The following is a 19,876-nucleotide window of genomic DNA, read 5'->3' on the forward strand; positions in this document are numbered from 1 at the left end:
GGGGTAATTGCAAATTTGGTATAATGATTCAAAGGGAATAGGGAATAATTGGTGGGGCAAGCCTCTATCAGAATGAGAGCTATATTATGAGCAACAAAATTCATCATTTAATTTTCAACCACATGGCTGTATAGGTTTTCCATCTCCATTTAAACGAGTGATGTGTTGCAGTAGTTACACAATACAATGGCACAAACACACGGTAAATGGCCGTAAATAAAACCAATCTAAGGCGACGGATTTGGTGGGGTTGTATCCAGTCGCTGTTCCTTTTCTTAAGGTGCTGAAATCCATCTAGCCAGCCGTCTTTAAGCACACGGTCCCTCCCCCCGACGCTCTGCGCAGACACCATCACACTAAGCAGTGGATTGAGAGAGAGACCGGGAGAAATTGATGGGGAGGGGGCGGTTGCACCATTGGGGAAGAGGAGAGAGAGAGAGAGATACCGAGCACCAGTGGCAGGGAAACACACCCGTCAGCCGCGCGCAGAGGAGAGAAAAAAAGGCAGCACGGACAAAAGAAACATGGATGTATTGGAGAAGTATCCACTCAAACAGATAACGGAATGGATGTGTCGTTCCTCCTGCACCTAACGGGGAACGATTTAACCTATTTTAATGCGGTGGTGGGAGGCGAGGTATTGCAAGCTAAAAAGGCGGAAAGCTGTATTTAATCCGTCAGCGGATCCCATGAGCTTGCAATGGCTGTTATGGGGATATGTAACTGTATAGGAAAAAATGTGGCTCTTTCTTTTGTTTTATTTTTCTTATTTTGTGGCCTTTCACTTGGACAACTACGGTACTCTATTCCAGAGGAATTAGAAAACGGAGCAGAGGTGGGGGATCTTGTGCAGGACTTGGGGTTGGATATTCGAAAGCTCTCCAATCGAAAGATAAAGGTAACCTCCACCAGTGGAAAACGGTATGTGGATGTCAATCCCCAAAATGGGAAATTACTTGTCAATGAAAGAATCGACAGAGAGACGCTGTGTGATTTGAGCAGCACCTGTCTTATACATTTAGAGGTGCTTGTTGAAAACCCATCCGAGGTGCACAATGTCGAGGTGGAGATTGTGGATGTGAATGACAATGCGCCGCAGTTCCCTAGTGACGAGTATCAATTGGACATTTCAGAATCGGCTTTACCAGGGTCTCGTTTCCCCATTGAGAATGCCTTGGATCCGGATGTGGGATCCAATTCAGTTCGTCTGTATCGACTCAGCCCAAACGAACACTTCGCACTTGATTCCAACAAGCCCTCCCTCAACAGCAAGAACATTGAGCTCGTGCTCAAAAAGCCCCTTGACCGTGAGCTGGTGCCTTACCACCAATTCATTCTGACTGCTGCAGATGGTGGAACACCGGCAAAAACCGGTTCAGCTCAAATTAATGTGCGAGTCCTGGACACCAATGACAACGTCCCTGTATTTGACAGCTCAGTGTACAAAGTCAAATTGTTAGAAAACTCACCAAAAGACACACTGGTCATCAAATTGAACGCCACAGACCATGATGAGGGTACCAATGGGGAGGTGTATTATTCTTTCAGCAGCTACACTCCTGAGAGAGTCAGACAGATGTTCAGCATGGACAGCAACACAGGAGAGATCAGAGTGAGGAGCAATGTGGACTATGAAGAAACCAACTCCTACGAGATGTATATACAGGCCATGGATAAAGGCCCTGGTGCTGTGGCAGCCCACTGTAAGGTGGTGGTGGAGGTGGTGGATGTGAATGACAATGTCCCAGAGATAGTCCTGTCCTCTCTCTCCAGCCCAGTGAGGGAGGATGCCCGGGCTGACACCGTTGTGGCCCTGATCAGTGTCACAGACCGGGACTCTGGTGCCAACAAACAGGTGAGCCTGGAGATACCGCCAGGCCTCCCCTTCAAGATCAAGTCCTTCAGAAACTACTACACCCTGGTCACCTCCGCCTTCCTGGACCGTGAGACCACCGCCGCCTACAATGTCACCCTCAGCGCCACTGACGGTGGCACCCCGCCCCTCTCCTCCCAGAAGACCATACAGGTGGATGTGGCTGATGTGAATGACAACCCGCCGCGCTTCGAGCAGACCTCCTACACGGTTTATGTGACGGAGAACAATGCCCCCGGGGCCTCACTGTGCACCGTGAAGGCCCAGGACTCCGATGTCAACGAGAATGCACGCATCACCTACACAGTCCTCAACGACAACAACCACGGCATCCCTGTCACCTCCTACGTCTCTGTGAAGGCCGACACAGGAGAGGCCTATGCCCTGCGCGCCTTTGACTATGAGTCACTCAGGGAGTTCCACTTCCAGGTCAAAGCTCAGGACGGGGGCATCCCGCCCCTCAGCCGGGTGGCCACTGTCTACATCTATATCATGGACCAGAACGACCACGTGCCTGAGATCGTCAACCCCCCAGGCAATGGCACACGCTCTATAGAGACGGTGCTTAAGAACGCTGAGGCTGGCATCCTGGTGACCAAGGTGGTGGCGTACGACGCAGACGCGGGTCCCAATGCCTGGCTGATCTATGTGTTGGATCAGTCCACAGACATGGACCTGTTCAAGGTGCATGAACACACAGGGGAGATCCGCACCACACGCAGGGTCCTGGAGGACAACTCCACCTCCTTCAGCCTGACTGTGCTGGTGAGAGACCACGGCCAGCCTCCTCTCTCCTCCACCGCCACCGTCAATGTGGCCGTCATGGAGGTGCCACCCAAGGTGACCCCTGACCCCAAGAGGGTCATCCGGCCCCACAGCACCCTGCTCTTCTCCAACGTGACCCTCTACCTGATCGTGGCCCTGAGCGCCACCACATTTGTGTTCCTAGTGACTGTGGTGGTGCTGGCCATCGTGCGCTGCCATGCCTACTGCACCCAGCCTGGTTCCTGCTCCCCCTGCTGTGTGTCCCAGAAGACCCCCTCTGACGGCGGGAGCAGCAGCACAGTAGGTGGTTCTGGGGGTGGAGGTGGTGGAGGTGGTGGTGGAGGTGCGGGACAACCCAATAACAATGTGGCGCTGCGGAGAGACCTCAAGGTGGAGCCTCACTACATTGAGGTGCGTGGGAATGGCTCTATGACCAAGACCTACTGCTACAAGACCTGTCTGACAGCCACCTCAGGCAGCGACACCTTCATGTTCTACAACACAGGCCGGCCCATCAGCGGAACCTGGGGTTCTGAGCGCTTCTTCACGGGCGGAAGCGGATTTGTACGGAGACTGAGCATGCCTGACGCTTCACTGCAAGTCTGTCCAGAGGTGCGTCATTTCTTTCCTCTCAAATGACTGACAGGTCATGAATGGCTTAACAGAAGTAGAGCCTCACAATATGTCAGCTCTCCAGATTACATACTAGGCTTTAATATGTATTGGTTACTGTATGTTGGTGCTGGTTGTTTTAGATAAGTGTTTTAGCATACCATCATACCACTGTTCTTTGTTCTGTCTGTTACATGAAGGGCTTTAGATGCTCGGTAGTTCTACATTCTAGCTGAAGTCGTTCATTGTCATATATTTTGCTTTGTTGTCATATTCTAGTTTTGCTGTGCCGGTACATCTTGAGACAGTGTCAGGTTTGACATGTTTCTTTGATGTCTGGCCAGTGTGAGTGGTTGTATGTCTCTTTGTTCCTCTTCCCTAGTTGCACAGTGTAGCTACTTCCTCCACCCAGCTCAGCAGTCACACTGCATTAGTGTCAGATTGGAACTCTTTCTGAAGTCCTGCTGTGTTTCTGATGATTCAGGGATTTCTGCTTCACTTGTATGTTGTCATCACATATTCAGTCAGTGCAGGTCATTTTGACTCTACCACTGGCTCATTCTCTGTCCAAGTGTGTTTGACATCATATCTCACAGTGTCAGGCTTTGTGCCTGTGATTTCTCCAGTTTAAATGTGGATGTGCAGTATGTGTGTCTTTGTGTGCATGCATAGCTTTGTGTTTCTTCCGTCTTTAGTCTGTTGTGTTAAATTGCAGTAACCTAAAGATCCTCCCAGTATGTTTACTCTTCTAGTATTTTCCTTCCAGTCTGCCACGTCGACTCCTCACTCAGAATTCTCTCTATTAGTTTTTTTCTACTGTCTTTCCTCTCTAGACCCTATTCCACTGCAGCGCTCTGTAGCCGTAGGAAAGTGTTGGCATTCATGTTCGAGCATGGCTTAGGAGTCAAGGCTGAGTGCTACAGGAAATGACAAATACACAGCCCTGCATATGTTTACCACAACAGGGCTGGAATGTTAAGAACTGCAGCAGCACTGATAATAAACATGTTCTTTAGCAAGGAACCACTGGTTTGAGGTCTGAATGGGGCTTTCGTTTAACCTCAGTAAGACTTCCAATAGGTGTGATTCATTTCCATAAGAATAACAGACTAGAGCTCATGGAATAACAGTTCCTGGAGAGTGTATAAATGGCTATTCAGCAGCTATGTCTTTTTAAATCCATGGCCGTTCGGGTTACGTTAGCCATGTTTTAATGTCTGTTTATGGTTTGTTGTATTTCTGTCCCTAATTGGCGTGAACTCATGTTTACTCTAATGAGCAGACGTGGGTTGTGTGCTCTAATGGGCTGGCTGGCGTATTATCTGATGCTCTCCTGTTTCAGCACTCTGCTCTGGGGGTTGGATAGGTTGATTGTCAAAATGTTGTCTTAACGTTGTCAGAATGTCGTTTGGAGGCTACAGCTGTTGATTGGAATGTTTTGGGGGTTATGTTGTAGTCGTGGATGGGTCAAGACAGTCAGTCAGTCAGTGGTGTAGGAACAATAAGCAGTGGCAGCAAGTAGTCAGGATAAGAGTGGTGGTGGAAATGAAATTAACCTCCAGCCACTGTTTCCGAGACCCACAAATTCAATTTGCTCAGAGAGGCTGCGTCTCAGAGTGGGAGATATTCCCCTCAGAATTAAACTGATTAACGAACATAATGTAGCCTCTTTATCTGGGGCGCCTGCTGACGCCTGAACAGGGCTGAGGCTTAAACTACTGCAGTACTGAAACCTACCCACAGTTCTGATGTCTAGGGCTCTGATGATGTTGATGTCAGTGGTTATGATTTGTGTGCACATCCAAAGTGCTGAAGCTTCATTATGAACCTTCATGCAATCATTAAACCTAGTCGAAAGCAAACTAAATTGCAGGCTTTAATGATTGAGATCAATTAAAAGCACTCACGTTCACAAGGAGCAGCTTTCGGGAGGAGAACATCAATTAACTTGAGTAATGTGTGACTGCCCTAGGGCCCCGCCCTTAACCCTTTAACCCCAGTCCAACATGAGCAGGGATGGAGGATGTGGTTGCCCTGGTGACAGAGGGGCTCTTCCTGTTTGGATTAGCCCAAAGCCCAGCTGCAGTGTGACTGATGAGGCAGTAATTTACCAATGCTGCCTGGAGCTCTGAGCTCACGGCACTCAACCCAACTTGATCAGGACCAGACAGATTTATTTACACACACACACACACACACACACACACACGTGTGTGTGTGTGTGTGTGTGTGATGGCAGTGGCAGACACACTGTCTTCCAGAACTGCAGTACTCCAATCAGGATGCAGAGCTGGGATGTGCACCATGATTAATTAATGAGCCCATATCTGGCCTCGCTCTGAATGAGATCAAACTAACCTCTCTATTTTGTTCTCTCCCTTCCTTCCTCTCTCTCTCTCCCTTCCTCTCTCTCCCTCTCCCTTCCTTCCTCTCTCTTTCTCCCTTCCTCTCTCTCTCTCCCTTCCTCTCTCTCTCCATTCCTTCCTCTCTCTCTCTCCCTTCCTCTCTCTCTCTCCCTTTCTCTCTCTCTCCCTTCCTCTCTCTCTCTCTCCCTTCATCTCTCTCTCTCTCCCTTCCTCTCTCTCTCTCCCTTCCTTTCTCTCTCTCTCTCTCAGCCGAAGGACCCAAATGCTGACTGGCGATACTCCACTTCTTTGAGGGCAGGGATGCAGAGGTAAGCACTTTACTCTTTTGCCCTCTTGTGATTCCCACCCCACCTCAGTTTTTATCAGGGACATCACCTCTCCAGTATGATCCCACACCTTCCATTGAGTTGGTATATAGCCCCTTGCCCCTTACGAAAACATTAACAATTGCTTGGAGGAATATTGCTACAGTACAGTGAGGGAAAAAAGTATTTGATCCCCTGCTGATTTTGTACGTTTGCCCACTGACAAAGACATGATCAGTCTATCATTTTAATGGTAGGTTAATTTGAACAGTGAGAGACAGAATAACAACAAAATAATCCAGAAAAACGCATGTCAAAAATTTTATAAATTGATTTGCATTTTAATGAGGGAAATAAGTATTTGACCCCTCTGCAAAACATGACTTAGTACTTGGTGGCAAAACCCTTGTTTGCAATCACAGAGGTCAGACGTTTCTTGTAGTTGGCCACCAGGTTTGCACACATCTCAGGAGGGATTTTGTTCCACTCCTCTTTGCAGATCTTCTCCAAGACATTAAGGTTTCGAGGCTGACGTTTGGCAACTCCAACCTTCAGCTCCCTCCACAGATTTTCTATGGGATTAAGGTCTGGAGACTGGCTAGGCCACTCCAGGACCTTAATGTGCTTCTTCTTGAGCCACTCCTTTGTTGCCTTGACCGTGTGTTTTGGGTCATTGTCATGCTGGAATACCCATCCATGACCCATTTTCAATGCCCTGGCTGAGGGAAGGAGGTTCTCACCCAAGATTTGACGATACATTGCCCAGTCCATCGTCCCTTTGATGCAGTGAAGTTGTCCTGTCCCCTTAGCAGAAAAACACCCCCAAAGCATAATGTTTCCACCTCCATGTTTGACGGTGGGGATGGTGTTCTTGGGGTCATAGGCAGCATTCCTCCTCCTCCAAACATTGCAAGTTGAGTTGATGCCAAAGAGATCGATTTTGGTCTCATCTGACCACAACACTTTCACCCAGTTCTCCTCTGAATCATTCAGATGTTCATTGGCAAACTTCAGATGGGCCTGTATATGTGCTTTCTTGAGCAGGGGGACCTTGCGGGCGCTGCAGGATTTCAGTCCTTCACGGCGTAGTGTGTTACCAATTGTTTTCTTGGTGACTATGGTCCCAGCTGCCTTGAGATCATTGACAAGATCCTCCCGTGTAGTTCTGGGCTGATTCCTCACCGTTCTCATGATCATTGCAACTCCACGAGGTGAGATCTTGCATGGAGCCCCAGGCCGAGGGGGATTGACAGTTCTTTTGTGTTTCTTCCATTTGCGAATAATCTCACCAACTGTTGTCACCTTCTCACCAAGCTGCTTGGCGATGGTCTTGTAGCCCATTCCAGCCTTGTGTAGGTCTACAATCTTGTCCCTGACATCCTTGGAGAGCTCTTTGGTCTTGGCCATGGTGGAGAGTTTGGAATCTGATTGTTTGATTGCTTCTGTGGACAGGTGTCTTTTATACAGGTAACAAACTGAGATTAGGAGCACTCCCTTTAAGAGTGTGCTCCTAATCTCACCTCGTTACCTGTATAAAAGACACCTGGGAGCCAGAAATCTTTCTGATTGAGAGGGGGTCAAACACTTATTTCCCTCATTAAAATGCAAATCAATTTATAACATTTTTGACTGCGTTTTTCTGGATTTTTTTGTTGTTATTCTGTCTCTCACTGTTCAAATAAACCTACCATTAAAATTATAGACTGATCATTTCTTTGTCAGTGGGCAAACGTACAAAATCAGCAGGGGATCAAATACTTTTTTCCCTCACTGTATGTGACCAAAATGTAGGAAATGTTACCTCCATTTTATAGCTCTTTAGTCTGGAGTCACCATGCATGCCTGCACAACAAAGACTGGGAGGCACCCACTCTCAGACTACTGCACTCTGCCGACAACATAACATGACCACAGACAGCTCTCAGATCAGATGAGCAACAGCTACCACATTGTGGCTCCTCCACATGTGTCTGACCCCTTCAACCCCCCTGTTTGGGCCAGCTGTGCTCTGGCTGTCTTGTCAGCCACCCCAAAGGGGAACACACATACACACAGAGGGGCAGAGCCCTGCTGTTCCAGCCAGGCCCCAGTACCCCTCTAATTGCACACAGCCAATCCACAACCCTCACCTCCATATTCTCCACCCACACACACCCTCCAGACACCCCATTCTGACCCCCCCCCACCCACCCACCCACACACTCAGTCAGCACCCCTCAGCTCATATCCCTCACCAAACACACTCTAACCCAACATCACCCAATGCCCATCCCAATATAAACTGTTTTGAAGTCTGAAGCCCATATCCCTCCCTGGCTGATGTGTATTGCTGCAGAGGGCAGGATGGTATATAGTTCATATAGCTGAGAGAGCATAGTACACACTGTGTGCTGCAATGCAGAGGCTGCAGTCAGGGCTAGCTGCTCCTCTGCAAGCCGACAATCCTAACATTCATTTTGAATATATAGGGAGAAGGGGGCATGTTTATGTGTGTTTGTGTTTTTATGTTAATGGCCGTATTTGTGGTTGCCAAGACAAATAATGCAGTCCTGAATGCATCTGTGACTCATAAATGCCCTCAGGTTTGTGTATGCATTAGATGTGGTAGTGATTTTGAATGGTTGAGTAGTGCGGTTAGTTGTAACAAACAGTGAATCATTTGTTCCTATTACTTGTTGACAAGGATTGATGTAGAAATAGAGATGGTATGGAATTTGGAGTTTTCCTCTGCTTACCATTCCTCTCACTGCTGCATCTCTCTCGCTCTCTCTCTCTCTCTCTCTCTCTCTCTCTCTCTCTCTCTCTCTCTCTCTCTCTCTCTCTCTCTCTCTCTCTCTCTCTCTCTCTCTCATTCCCCAATCCCCTCCCCCTATGTAACCACACCTACTCCTGTCCCTGTTTGTATCTCTTATCTCTTTCTTTCAATCTCATCACACCTGCTCTCCCCATCTCTGTCTCCTTCTCTCCCTTTCTTTCCTTCTCTCTCTTCCTCCTCCTCCTCCTCCTCATCTGATGAGAGGTGAAGTTTTACAAAAACATACCATAATAACCCAAGGCAAGACAGTGTGTCAACTTACACAGACCAGAGACACATCAGTGTGCACAGATATTTGCATGCACCTTAACACACACACACAAGCACACACACACACGTTCCGAGATACACATCAAACTGTGAGAAGACAGACACACTGGGAACATCCACTAAATTAAATACTGCCGGGCTTTCCTAAAAAGTACTGATTGAAAGCATGGTGTCAACCTCAAAGGGATAATTAGAGCTTTAGAGGAGGAAGTGTGTGTGTACATACACTGTATGAGTGTGAGTGGGTGACTGATTGTGTCATTATTTTCATATTGAAAGTGCATTGTCTCTTTCCATTTCCCTTTTGATCTATGGGATTATGGGAGTCACTTCCTTGATATGTATTCCGTTTTTAACACTTAACCCTCCCGTTGTCCTGGTATTCTGTACACACGCCGTGCCCTCCGGGTCGAACTGTCCCCCTCTCACTAAAGGCCCAATTGGAACATGTGGGACAGTATGCGTGCGAACAGCCTTTGCAGATGTATTTGTTACAACTGGTGCACACCGTGTGTGTTTTACAGTCCTTCTTTGTGGGACAGACCTGACACCTCTTCCTCTTACTGGGTTGTGCGGGGTCGGGTGCTTGGGCCGGTGCGTGGTCGGGTGCTGCGGGGGCGTGATCCCGGGGCTGATCACGATACGTAGTCCTCTGAACAGCTTTGACGAGCGCCGCAGAGGCTTCGGTGCGAGGGAGACGGACCCTTCTTTGTATGAACGGAGTCACTAGTGCCTTTCCCAGCTGCTCGAGGAACACCCTCCTCTTGTTTCGCTTACCAGGCATCCAAGTAGGGTTGAGCTCTCGCCATATGACAAAAGCGTTGTAAGAGGACACGTCAAGGATGTTGTGGAAGATGACCAGGGGCCAGCGCGCGGTCATCCTCCTGCAGCTGTACGTTCCAATCACCTTGTCTAGGTTGTCCACACCTCCCTTGTTGCTGTTGTAGTCTAGGACGATGGCCGGCTTCTTGTCCTGGCGACGGCTAACGTGAGCCTCGGTGTGCAGCGTGCTCAGGAGTAAGACGTTCTTGTTTTTCTTTGGCAGGTAGGACACTAGAGCGGTGGTGGGCGTGAAGGCGAACTTGGAGGAGAAGAGGAGCCTGTCCTTTGAGGCGAGCAGCGCCTGCGGGAGCTCTGTCTTGTTCTTTCTGACTGTGCCGACCACGGTGACGTTCCTCCTCAGGAGCTGGCGCGCAAGCTCGTATGAGGTGAAGAAATTGTCGCAGGTGACGTTGTGACCCCTGCGTCCCTGCGTCAAATCGAGCACGACCCTCATCCCCTGGTTCTTCTCGGGGCCTCCGCATGTGGCCTTCCCGGTGTAGACCTGCATCTTCCAGGCATAGCTGGATTTGGAGTCGCAGGCCACCCAGGTCTTGATGCCGTATTTGGCCGGCTTGCTTGGGATATACTGGCGGAAAGGACATCGGCCTGGAAGAGAGAGAGAGAGAGAGAGAGAGAGAGAGAGAGAGAGAGAGAGAGAGAGAGAGAGAGAGAGAGAGAGAGAGAGAGAGAGAGAGAGAGAGAGAGAGAGAGAGAGAGAGAGAGAGAGAGGTGTAGATCTGTTTGTTGGTTTCTTTCAGTAGGTGCACATTAGATTAACACATTATATTATTCTATGTACCCATACTTTACTCCTCCAGTGGCAAACTCAACTGACCTGCTTTGGGAAATAATCAACACACTCAAAATGATGTTGATTAAGTCTAAGAACAATAAAGGCTACCCTCCACTTACATAATCACAGTGGGCTTGAGGGAAGTGATGTACTGTAGGTGCTGTAGTAGTGTTGTACTGTAATAACTGTGTCCTGAACTGACCGGCTTCCCCATACTAACCAGGGACAGATGTTTCATTCAGTTTCTACTATAAAGTAAATGTTATGGCTGTCTGCTTTTCAGTCAGATTGGCTCCATCAAGTTCTAGTGAACCCAAAGTACTGAAGAAGCTAAAGGACTGAAGAGGGAGTCAGAGTGGGTCTATGTGTTGGTTTCATTTGACTTACTTTATATCTGAAGAGAAGAGAAGAGATTAGCTTTAGCGTGTTGTGTTGTGTTGTGTTGTGTACAGTGTTGTTGTGCTCTTGTACGGTGTTGTTGGCCCGGCACACCTCTGAAAGGGACCAGTTGCTCGTCACGTCGGGTCCGGGGTTGTAGAGGAGCGGCAGCCTCTCGACCCACTTGTCCCAGACCTCTCTCACGGCCGCAAGTTTGTCACCGCCGCCTGCTGCGCGTCTCTCGGCTCTGGTCTGGCGGTCGTCGGGCCGAAGGAGTCTCGAGTAGCGTGAAAGACTTTGAGCGGCATGGTTGCGGCGGGAAAATGGTCCTTCCGCTCTCGGCGTCCCAGAGACTAGAGGCTGCTTCGCCTCGGGACCTGTACACGCCGGCTAGGATGAGCAGCCCTACGTAGGCTCGCAGGTCTGTGGAGTCCATCGCTTTCCAGCGTGCCGCCGCGGTCGCGGTCGTGGTCTTCGTGGTCGCCAGCGTAGTGGCGGTGGTCGCTGCCGCCGCCGCAGCCGTTGCCGTCACCTCGGGCTCCGTATTTCGAAACGCCCTCCAGATTGGTCATCTCCAGAATGATGTCTTCTATCTCGGGTGTGAAAAACAAGCGGAACGTGGAGAGGATGTCGCGGGCTTGGCCTACGGCCTGCCTAGTAGGCCCGGGCCTCATGTCCTCCGGCACCTCAGCAACCGGCCTGTTACTTTTTGCCGCTGCGGCGGCCCCTCCGACGCCCCGATTGTTGTCACAGGGCACCGAGCACCATTGGATTTGGCCGTTTCTCGACACGAATGTCTCTCTTTCCACTCTAGGGATATCGTGTTGTGTTCTGGGACTGATGCGGCGGCGGCAGCGGCGGCGGTCTCCTCGCTCTCCTTCACCTTCACCTTCCCCTTGTTCTTCTCAATGTTCTTCTTCTTCTTCTTCTTCTTCTTCTTCTTCTTCTTCTTCTTCTTGTTGGTCGTCGTCGTCGTCGTTGTGGTCGTCTTCGTCGTCGTTGTCGTCGTCGTCATCGTCTCGTTCGTCTTCTACGCCTTGACCTTCTTCTACATCCTTGTCGGCGGCGGCTCCGCGCCGTGCGTCCTCTGTGGTCTCCTCGTCCTCTGGGTTGTATTCCTCCCCGTCTTCTTCTTCGGACGCTTCCTCGTCCGCTTCCTCGTCGCAGTCAGAGTCATTGGAAAATATATGTTCTAGGACCTGTTTGGCCGTGAAACGCACAGCACTCATAATAGCTTCGGCACCCAGGCTGGGGAAGTCCCCAAGACCTCTCTCTTCGGGACGTGTCCGGACATGCCACGGAGGCAATATTAGTAGTAGTAGTAGTAGTAGTAGTAGTAGTAGTAGTTGTAGTTGTTGTAGTAGTAGTAGTAGTAGTAGTAGTAGTAGTAGTAGTAGTAGTAGTTGTTGTAGTTGTTGTAGTTGTTGTAGTAGTTGTAGTTGTAGTAGTAGTAGTAGTAGTAGTAGTAGTAGTAGTAGTAGTAGTAGTAGTAGTAGTAGTAGTAGTAGTAGTAGTAGTAGTAGTAATAGTAGTTGTTGTAGTAGTTGTAGTTGTAGTTGTAGTTGTTCTTGTACCTATTACCTCTGGCTCAGAGCTTATGCCTCTAACGTGTAGCCTGGGTCGTTTTGACCCCAGGCAGGACAAGACAGGACAACACTAGGGGTTATACAGCCACTAGCTCTAACACTCTAACACGTAGCCTGGGTCTTTTTGACCCGGACAGGACAGCGGGAGGAGATATACAGCCACTAGCTCTAACACTCTAACACGTAGCCTGGGTCTTTTTGACCCCAGCCAGGACAGGACAGGACAACGCTAGGGGTTATACAGCATCTCACTCTAACACTCTGACACGTAGCCTGGGTCTTTTTGACCCCGGACAGGACAGCGGGAGGGGATATACAGCCACTCGCTCTAACACCTAGGCTCTAACACGTAGCCTGGGTCTTTTTGACCCGGACAGGACAGCGGGAGGGGATATACAGCCACTAGCTCTAACACCTAGGCTCTGACACGTAGCCTGGGTCCTTTTGACCCGGACAGGACAGGACAGGACAGCGGGAGGAGATATACAGCCACTAGCTCTAACACATAGGCACTGACACGTAGCCTGGGTCTTTTTGACCCGGTCAGGACAGCGGGAGGGGATATACAGCCACTAGCTCTAACACATAGGCTCTAACACGTAGCCTGGTTTTTTTTTACCCGGACAGGACAGCGGGAGGAGATATACAGCAACTACCTCTAACACCTAGGCTCTAACACGTAGCCTGGGTCTTTTTGACCCGGTCAGGACAGGACAGGACAACGGGAGGGGTTATACAGCCACTCGCTCTAACACGTAGGCTCTAACAGGTAGCCTGGGTCTTTTTGACCCGGACAGGACAGCGGGAGGGGATATACAGCCACTCGCTCTAACACCTAGGCACTGACACGTAGCCTGGGTCCTTTTGACCCGGATAGGACAGGACAGGACAACGGGAGGGGTTATACAGCCACTCGCTCTAACACGTAGGCTCTAACACGTAGCCTGGGTCGTTTTGACCCTCATTCAGGACAGGACTGGACTGGACAACGCTAGGGGTTATACAGCCACTCACTCTAACACGTAGCCTGGGTCTTTTTGACCCGGACAGGACAACGGGAGGGTTAATTTCTCCCAAACCCACAGAGACACTTTCTGGACTAGCTGTATCGCACTCAAGGAATGGCGTGGAACGCAAACTCATGATTGCCGACATGTCAGAATAGCGACGATGTGTGTCGAAGGAATAGAACATGGGCAGCACAGAATAGGTTTTGAATCGAATAACTTGATGTCTACGTAGACACCACGATTGCTTGTATGTAGCCGAAACCATGATCTATGTTTACAAAAAATAACAACTACTATTAAAAATTTCATGTTTTAAAACTAATCACAAAGGTATAATTTGAGAAAAATTAACAAATAAATAAATGAATATAATATAATTAATTCTTTTTATGGGAGTGGTCAAATCCACAATATACCAGAGAAGCTTCTGAGCACTGCATCAAAACAGGTTCGTGTCTCACAGACAAACAACATCGATCGAAGCTATGTCGACTTTCCAGAACACAGAAAACGTGAAGGGGGATTCTTGCTGCATCACTGCAGTGTTTGACATACACACGGACTCCAGTCACGTAACTACCGACAACACCATCGTCGTCACTGTGATCGGTCTGGGCATCGGAGGGTCGACTCGACTGAATCTGAGCACCATCAACTTCAACGACATCTATTCTGCGTTCAATCGAGTAGTGAAGAACATACCCATACTTCTCGGGTACACGGTGAAAAGCCTCTCGGTCATGCCCAACAACAAACTGGAGGTAAGACTATTTGTCGAACCGAAATATAGTCTGTTGAGTTATGAGCTGTGGCTCGTTCGGGTCGTAGGACAGGCTCTGCTCTTGTGGTTTTACCACGGTGCAGTGTCACACATCATGGTGACACACCAGGACCATTTGCAGAAGATACACCGTGAAGCTGTGGGATGGTGTCCCTGTGCAATGTTGACCGGTTTCGACGACAGCGAGTCTTGTACTTGTGCTTTGTACTACGACATGTGGGACATGGACGTTCGTCACAGCCACGTCCGAGACCATTTGTTGACATATCGGACATATCGGCAAATGCCATGCGATATCTCTTCCGTGTGTAGCGGTGTCCACATGACAGATCTCTCAGATGAGGAACAGACACTTCTGATGAAGAAAGTCGCCTGGATATTTCAAGGCTTTTCTGTTGCCCCCAAAGAAGACGCCATGACGGGGATCCGTTCGAGCCTACGCATACCTTGTGATTTCACGAAAACCGAAAATATTGTACCGCAAGTATACAAGTTGACAGACTGTCAGAATGAAACACGTGCGGAGATGTACAATTGTCAGCAAGCTGAAGAGCAGATGACATATATTCACTTGTTGAGGAAATGGACATCTTGGGTTTCGAGCATTGTCGAGTAGTGACACCTACAATATTACAAGGAAATCACCAGATTCTTTAGAAAGTAAGCATTTCACTGTAATGTCTGTACCTACATTGTGACCAATAAAATTTGATTTGATTTGATTTGCAAGGGTCCCGTTCGCAGCACAGGACGTCGTCGCCACTCGCTCTAACACTCTAACACGTAGCCTGGGTCTTTTTGACCCCAGCCAGGACAGGACAGCGGGAGGAGATATACAGCCACTAGCTCTAACACATAGGCACTGACACGTAGCCTGGGTCTTTTTGACCCGGACAGGACAGCGGGAGGAGATATACAGCCACTCGCTCTAACACATAGGCACTGACACGTAGCCTGGGTCTTTTTGACCCCGGACAAGAAAGGACAGGACAGCGGGAGGAGATATACAGCCACTCGCTCTAACACGTAGGCTCTAACACGTAGCCTGGGTCGTTTTGACCCCAGCCAGGACAGGACTGGACTGGACAACGCTAGGGGTTATACAGCCACTCACTCTAACACGTAGCCTGGGTCTTTTTGACCCGGACAGGACAACGGGAGGGTTAAAGGAAAATGCCACCCAACAATTAGTCCATTGTTGATATAGTCCTAAAAATATTTTGCATGTCAGCAATCAAGTTTTCAAGATATGTAACTTTCAAATTATATGAATCTGCTAAATGCATCATAGGGGCCAGATTTCTGTATTTTGAAAGTTACCTATCTTGAAAACTTGATTACTGACATGCAAAACATTTCTGGGACTATATCAAATCAAATCAAATCAATTTGTATTTGTATTTGTCACATGTGCCGAATACAACAGTGAAATGCTTACTTACAAGCCCTTAACCAACAAATGAGTTTTAAGAAAAAATAAGTGTTAAGAAAAATAAGTAAACAAGAAATTTAAAAAAACAAAAAAGGATGAAAATAGAAAAATAACAAATAATTAAAGAACAACAATAAAAGAACAGTAGCGAGGCTATATACAGGGGGTACCGGTACAGAGTCAATGTGCGGGGGCACTGGTTAGTCGAGGTAATTGAGGTAATATGTACATGTAGGTAGAGGTAAAGTGGCTATGCATAGATAATAAACAGAGAGTAGCAGCAGGGTCAATGCAAATAGTCTGGGTAGCCATTTGGTTAACTGTTCAGGAGTCTTATGGCTTGGTGGTAGAAGCTGTTAATAAGCCTTTTGGACCTAGACTTGGCGCTCCGGTACCGCTTGCCATGCGGTAGTGGAGAGAACAGTCTATGATATCAACAATGGACTAATGAAACAAACACCAAAAATAGTTTTTGGTTGGAGTTTTCCTTTAAATGTGTGGTGAATTATTATTAATGAACTGTAGAGTTTAATGGACTATGAGGTAGAACTGGGTTAATCAAGAGCATAAAGTTAGAATTCTTTGTTACTGGGCCAGGAATTGTATTGGGTCATTTAATTTCACTGTGTGGGTGAGTAGAGAGGGAATCTGCCCTAGGGTCAGATTGCTTGCTCTTACTTAGATCCATGGTTGTCTTATCATATCAAAGACTGAAACTGGCTTGGGCCATTTGTTTTTGTCTTCAAACACAGTGAAAAGAGCCAGGGTTGAACAGAGTTTAAACTAAACATGTGTCACGCTCGTTGACGGACGGGACGGACCAAGGCACAGCGTGATATGCATACATGTTTATTATAACGAATAAACAACGACAAAACAATAAACCAAAAACACGTGAAGTCCTAAGGTAACACACAACAAACCTCACACGGAACAAGATCCCACAACCCACTAGTGCCAAAAGGCTGCCTAAGTATGGTCCCCAATCAGAGACAACGAGCTACAGCTGCGTCTGATTGGGAACCACACCGGCCAACATAGATCTACACATAATAGACCTACAACATAGAATATATATAACAAAGAATATACACACCCTGACTCAACATATAAGAGTCCCCTGAGTCAGGGCGTGGAACGGGCACGGGCACAGGCCGTGCCGGACTGGACAAACGCACCACAGGCTTGGTGTGAGGGGCAGGAATGGACCGGGCCGGACTGGTGACGCGCACAACTGGCTTGGTGTGAGGAGCAGGAACGGGTCGGGCCGGACTGGCGACGCGCACCACTGGCTTGGTGCGAGGAGCAGGAACAGGCCGGGCTGGGCTGGCGACGTGCACCACTGGCTTGGTGCGAGGAGCAGGAACAGGCCGGGCTGGGCTGGCGACGCGCACCACTGGCTTGGTGCGAGGAGCAGGAACGGGCCGGACCGGACTGGCGACACGCACCACTTGCTTGGTGCGAGGAGCAGGACTGGGTTCATTTATTAACCCCCGCTCCTTCTGCTGCCTAACCAGCTCCTCTCGCCGTGCCTCTACACCTTCCTTCTGCTCCCTCTGAACCAATAGCCCCTGTAATCTGGTGGCCTCCTAACCAGCAGATCCGCCCTATCGCGGCCTCCTGCTGCCTCGTCGTCCACACCGTGTGCCCCCCAAAATGTTTTCTTGGGGTTGCCTCTCCACCCTGATCCCTTTCAGGGCCTCCATCTTCCTTGCCAGATCCTCTCTTATCTCCTGCCAAGTCCATCCTCTCTGCTCCTCCTCGGCACACTGCTTGGTCCAGGTCTGGTGGGATCTTCTGTCACACTCGTTGACGGACGGGACGGACCAAGGCGCAGCGTGATATGCATACATGTTTATTATAACGAATAAACAATGACAAAACAATAAACCAACGACACGTGAAGTCCTAAGGTAACACACAACAAACCTCACACGGAACAAGATCCCACAGCCCACTAGTGCCAAATGGCTGCCTAAGTATGGTCCCCAATCAGAGACAACGAGCTACAGCTGCCTCTGATTGGGAACCACACCGGCCAACATAGATCTACACATAATAGACCTACAACATAGAATATACATAACAAAGAATATACACACCCTGACTCAACATATAAGAGTCCCCTGAGTCAGGGCGTGACAACATGAGTGTTTTTGCAAGATAAGGATTGATTGATTGTAGTACTCTGAATTTAATGAAAGTTGAGTTTAGCTGCTCTCAGAGACAAAGGAAGTGGGCGGAGCAATAAAAGAGCGGGAAAACTGAAGAGGACTATATAAGATGGAGGGAGACCGTAAGGATGTGTGCCACTCTGTAGACTGGTATCGGCTTTGTTGAAATTTTAATAAAGTAATTTCTTGATGCAACAAAAACTCTGTAAGACCTTATTTGTAATAAAGTATAGTGGTTATTTTCCACAACAAATGCAAAAAGTGCAATCATAACCTTCAAGTGATGCATACTCAGAGAATGGTGGTCAAAATCAATTGTGACCTGAACGCCAATTATGACATCACCCTTGAAAATATTTGAATACAAGTGTAACTGGCAGCCCTTTGTGATGTTATTAATCAGAATATTCAGTCCTGAATTATGACATCAGACGGGAAAACTATGACAAAGGACTAAGTAGTTAGCCTATTGTGATGTCACCAATCAGAATGTTCAGTCCTGAGTTGTGACACCAGGTGGGAAAACTGACAAAGGACTGAGTTGGTAGTGTATTCATAGGTTGCACTTCCGTCACTTGGTCGCGTCATGCCATTGTTATGAACGTTCTTAAGCCTCCCTCTATCGACGGCGCCATAGCAGTGCCCTAAAGTGGTGAGAAGCCCAGTCATTCTGGACGGAGGCTAACTACTGTTTTGTCTAAATTACTCTATAGTCCCTGGAAATACAATGACATTGCTAAAGTAGTAAAATATTTAGTCGGAAACAACTTTCCCAGCGTTATCATGTCGTCAAATTTACTTTAGACAGATGGCAATGTTGTCATTAGCTAGCAAAGTTCGTCAAAAATAGCTAGCAATGATAATGTTAGCTAGCTAAAATCCGGTGGCCTCCCCTCAATCTTAGCTAGCTAGCTAATGTTTTACTGCATCTAAAGTCAATCTGGTGACATCAACATGATGACAAAAGGTTTTCCTACCAATTATTTGCCTCCTTTTGAATGTCATTGTATTTCCACGCCACTGTAATTCACTTTTGATTAAATCTTCATCAGCACTCATTGTTGATGAACGTTCAAAACAATATTGTGATGAAACATGCAATCCATGAATAAGTTGTTACAGTGGCTTGCAAAAGTATTCACCCCCCTTGGCATTTTTCCTATTTTGTTGCCTTAAAACCTGGAATTAAAATTGATTTTTAGGGGGGGTTTGTATCATTTGATTTACACAATATGCCTACAACTTTGTGAAGCAAACAAGAAATTAGACCAAAAAAATGAAAACTTGAACGTGCACAACTATTCACCACCCCAAAGTCAATACTTTGTAGAGCTACCTTTTGCAGCAATTACAGCTGCAAGTCTCTTGGGGTATGTCTCTATAAGCTTGGCACATCTAGCCACTGGGATTTTGCCCATTATTCAAGGCAAAACTGCTCCAGCTCCTTCAAGTTGGATGGGTTCCGCTGGTGTACAGCAATCTTTAAGTCATACCACAGATTCTCAATTAGATTGAGGTCTGGGCTTTGACTAGGCCATTCCAAGACATTTAAATGTTTCCCTTAAACCACTCGAGTGTTGCTTTAGCAGTATGCTTAGGGTCATTGTCCTGCAGGAAGGTGAACCTCTGTCCCAGTCTTAAATCTCTGGAAGACAGAAACAGGTTTCCCTCAAGAATTTCCCTGTATTTAGCGCCATCCATCATTCCTTCAATTCTGACCAGTTTCCCAGTCCCTGCCGATGAAAAACATGGTGTTCTCGGGGTGATGAGAGGTGTTGGGTTTGCGCCAGACATAGTGTTTTCCTTGATGGCCAAAAAGCTCAATTTTAGTCTCATCTGACCAGAGTACCTTCTTCCATATGTTTGGGGAGTCATCCACATGCCTTTTGGCGAA

General features: G+C 48.0%; 1 protein-coding gene across 1 annotated transcript in view; it reads left to right on the top strand.

Moving 5' to 3' along the window:
* Positions 1 to 386: 386 nt before the first annotated feature.
* Positions 387 to 19,876, top strand: part of LOC121579881 (protocadherin alpha-C2-like) — a 32,946-nt gene continuing 13,456 nt past the window's right edge. The window contains exons 1-2 of the mRNA XM_041894831.2: positions 387 to 3,250; positions 5,866 to 5,924. Coding sequence (XP_041750765.2) covers positions 701 to 3,250; positions 5,866 to 5,924 — 2,609 coding nt within the window. The 5' untranslated portion in view covers positions 387 to 700. The remainder of the gene's footprint in view (positions 3,251 to 5,865; positions 5,925 to 19,876) is intronic.

Source organism: Coregonus clupeaformis, chromosome 13 (assembly GCF_020615455.1).
Source record: "Coregonus clupeaformis isolate EN_2021a chromosome 13, ASM2061545v1, whole genome shotgun sequence".
In the NCBI taxonomy this organism is placed as follows: Eukaryota; Metazoa; Chordata; class Actinopteri; order Salmoniformes; family Salmonidae; genus Coregonus; species Coregonus clupeaformis.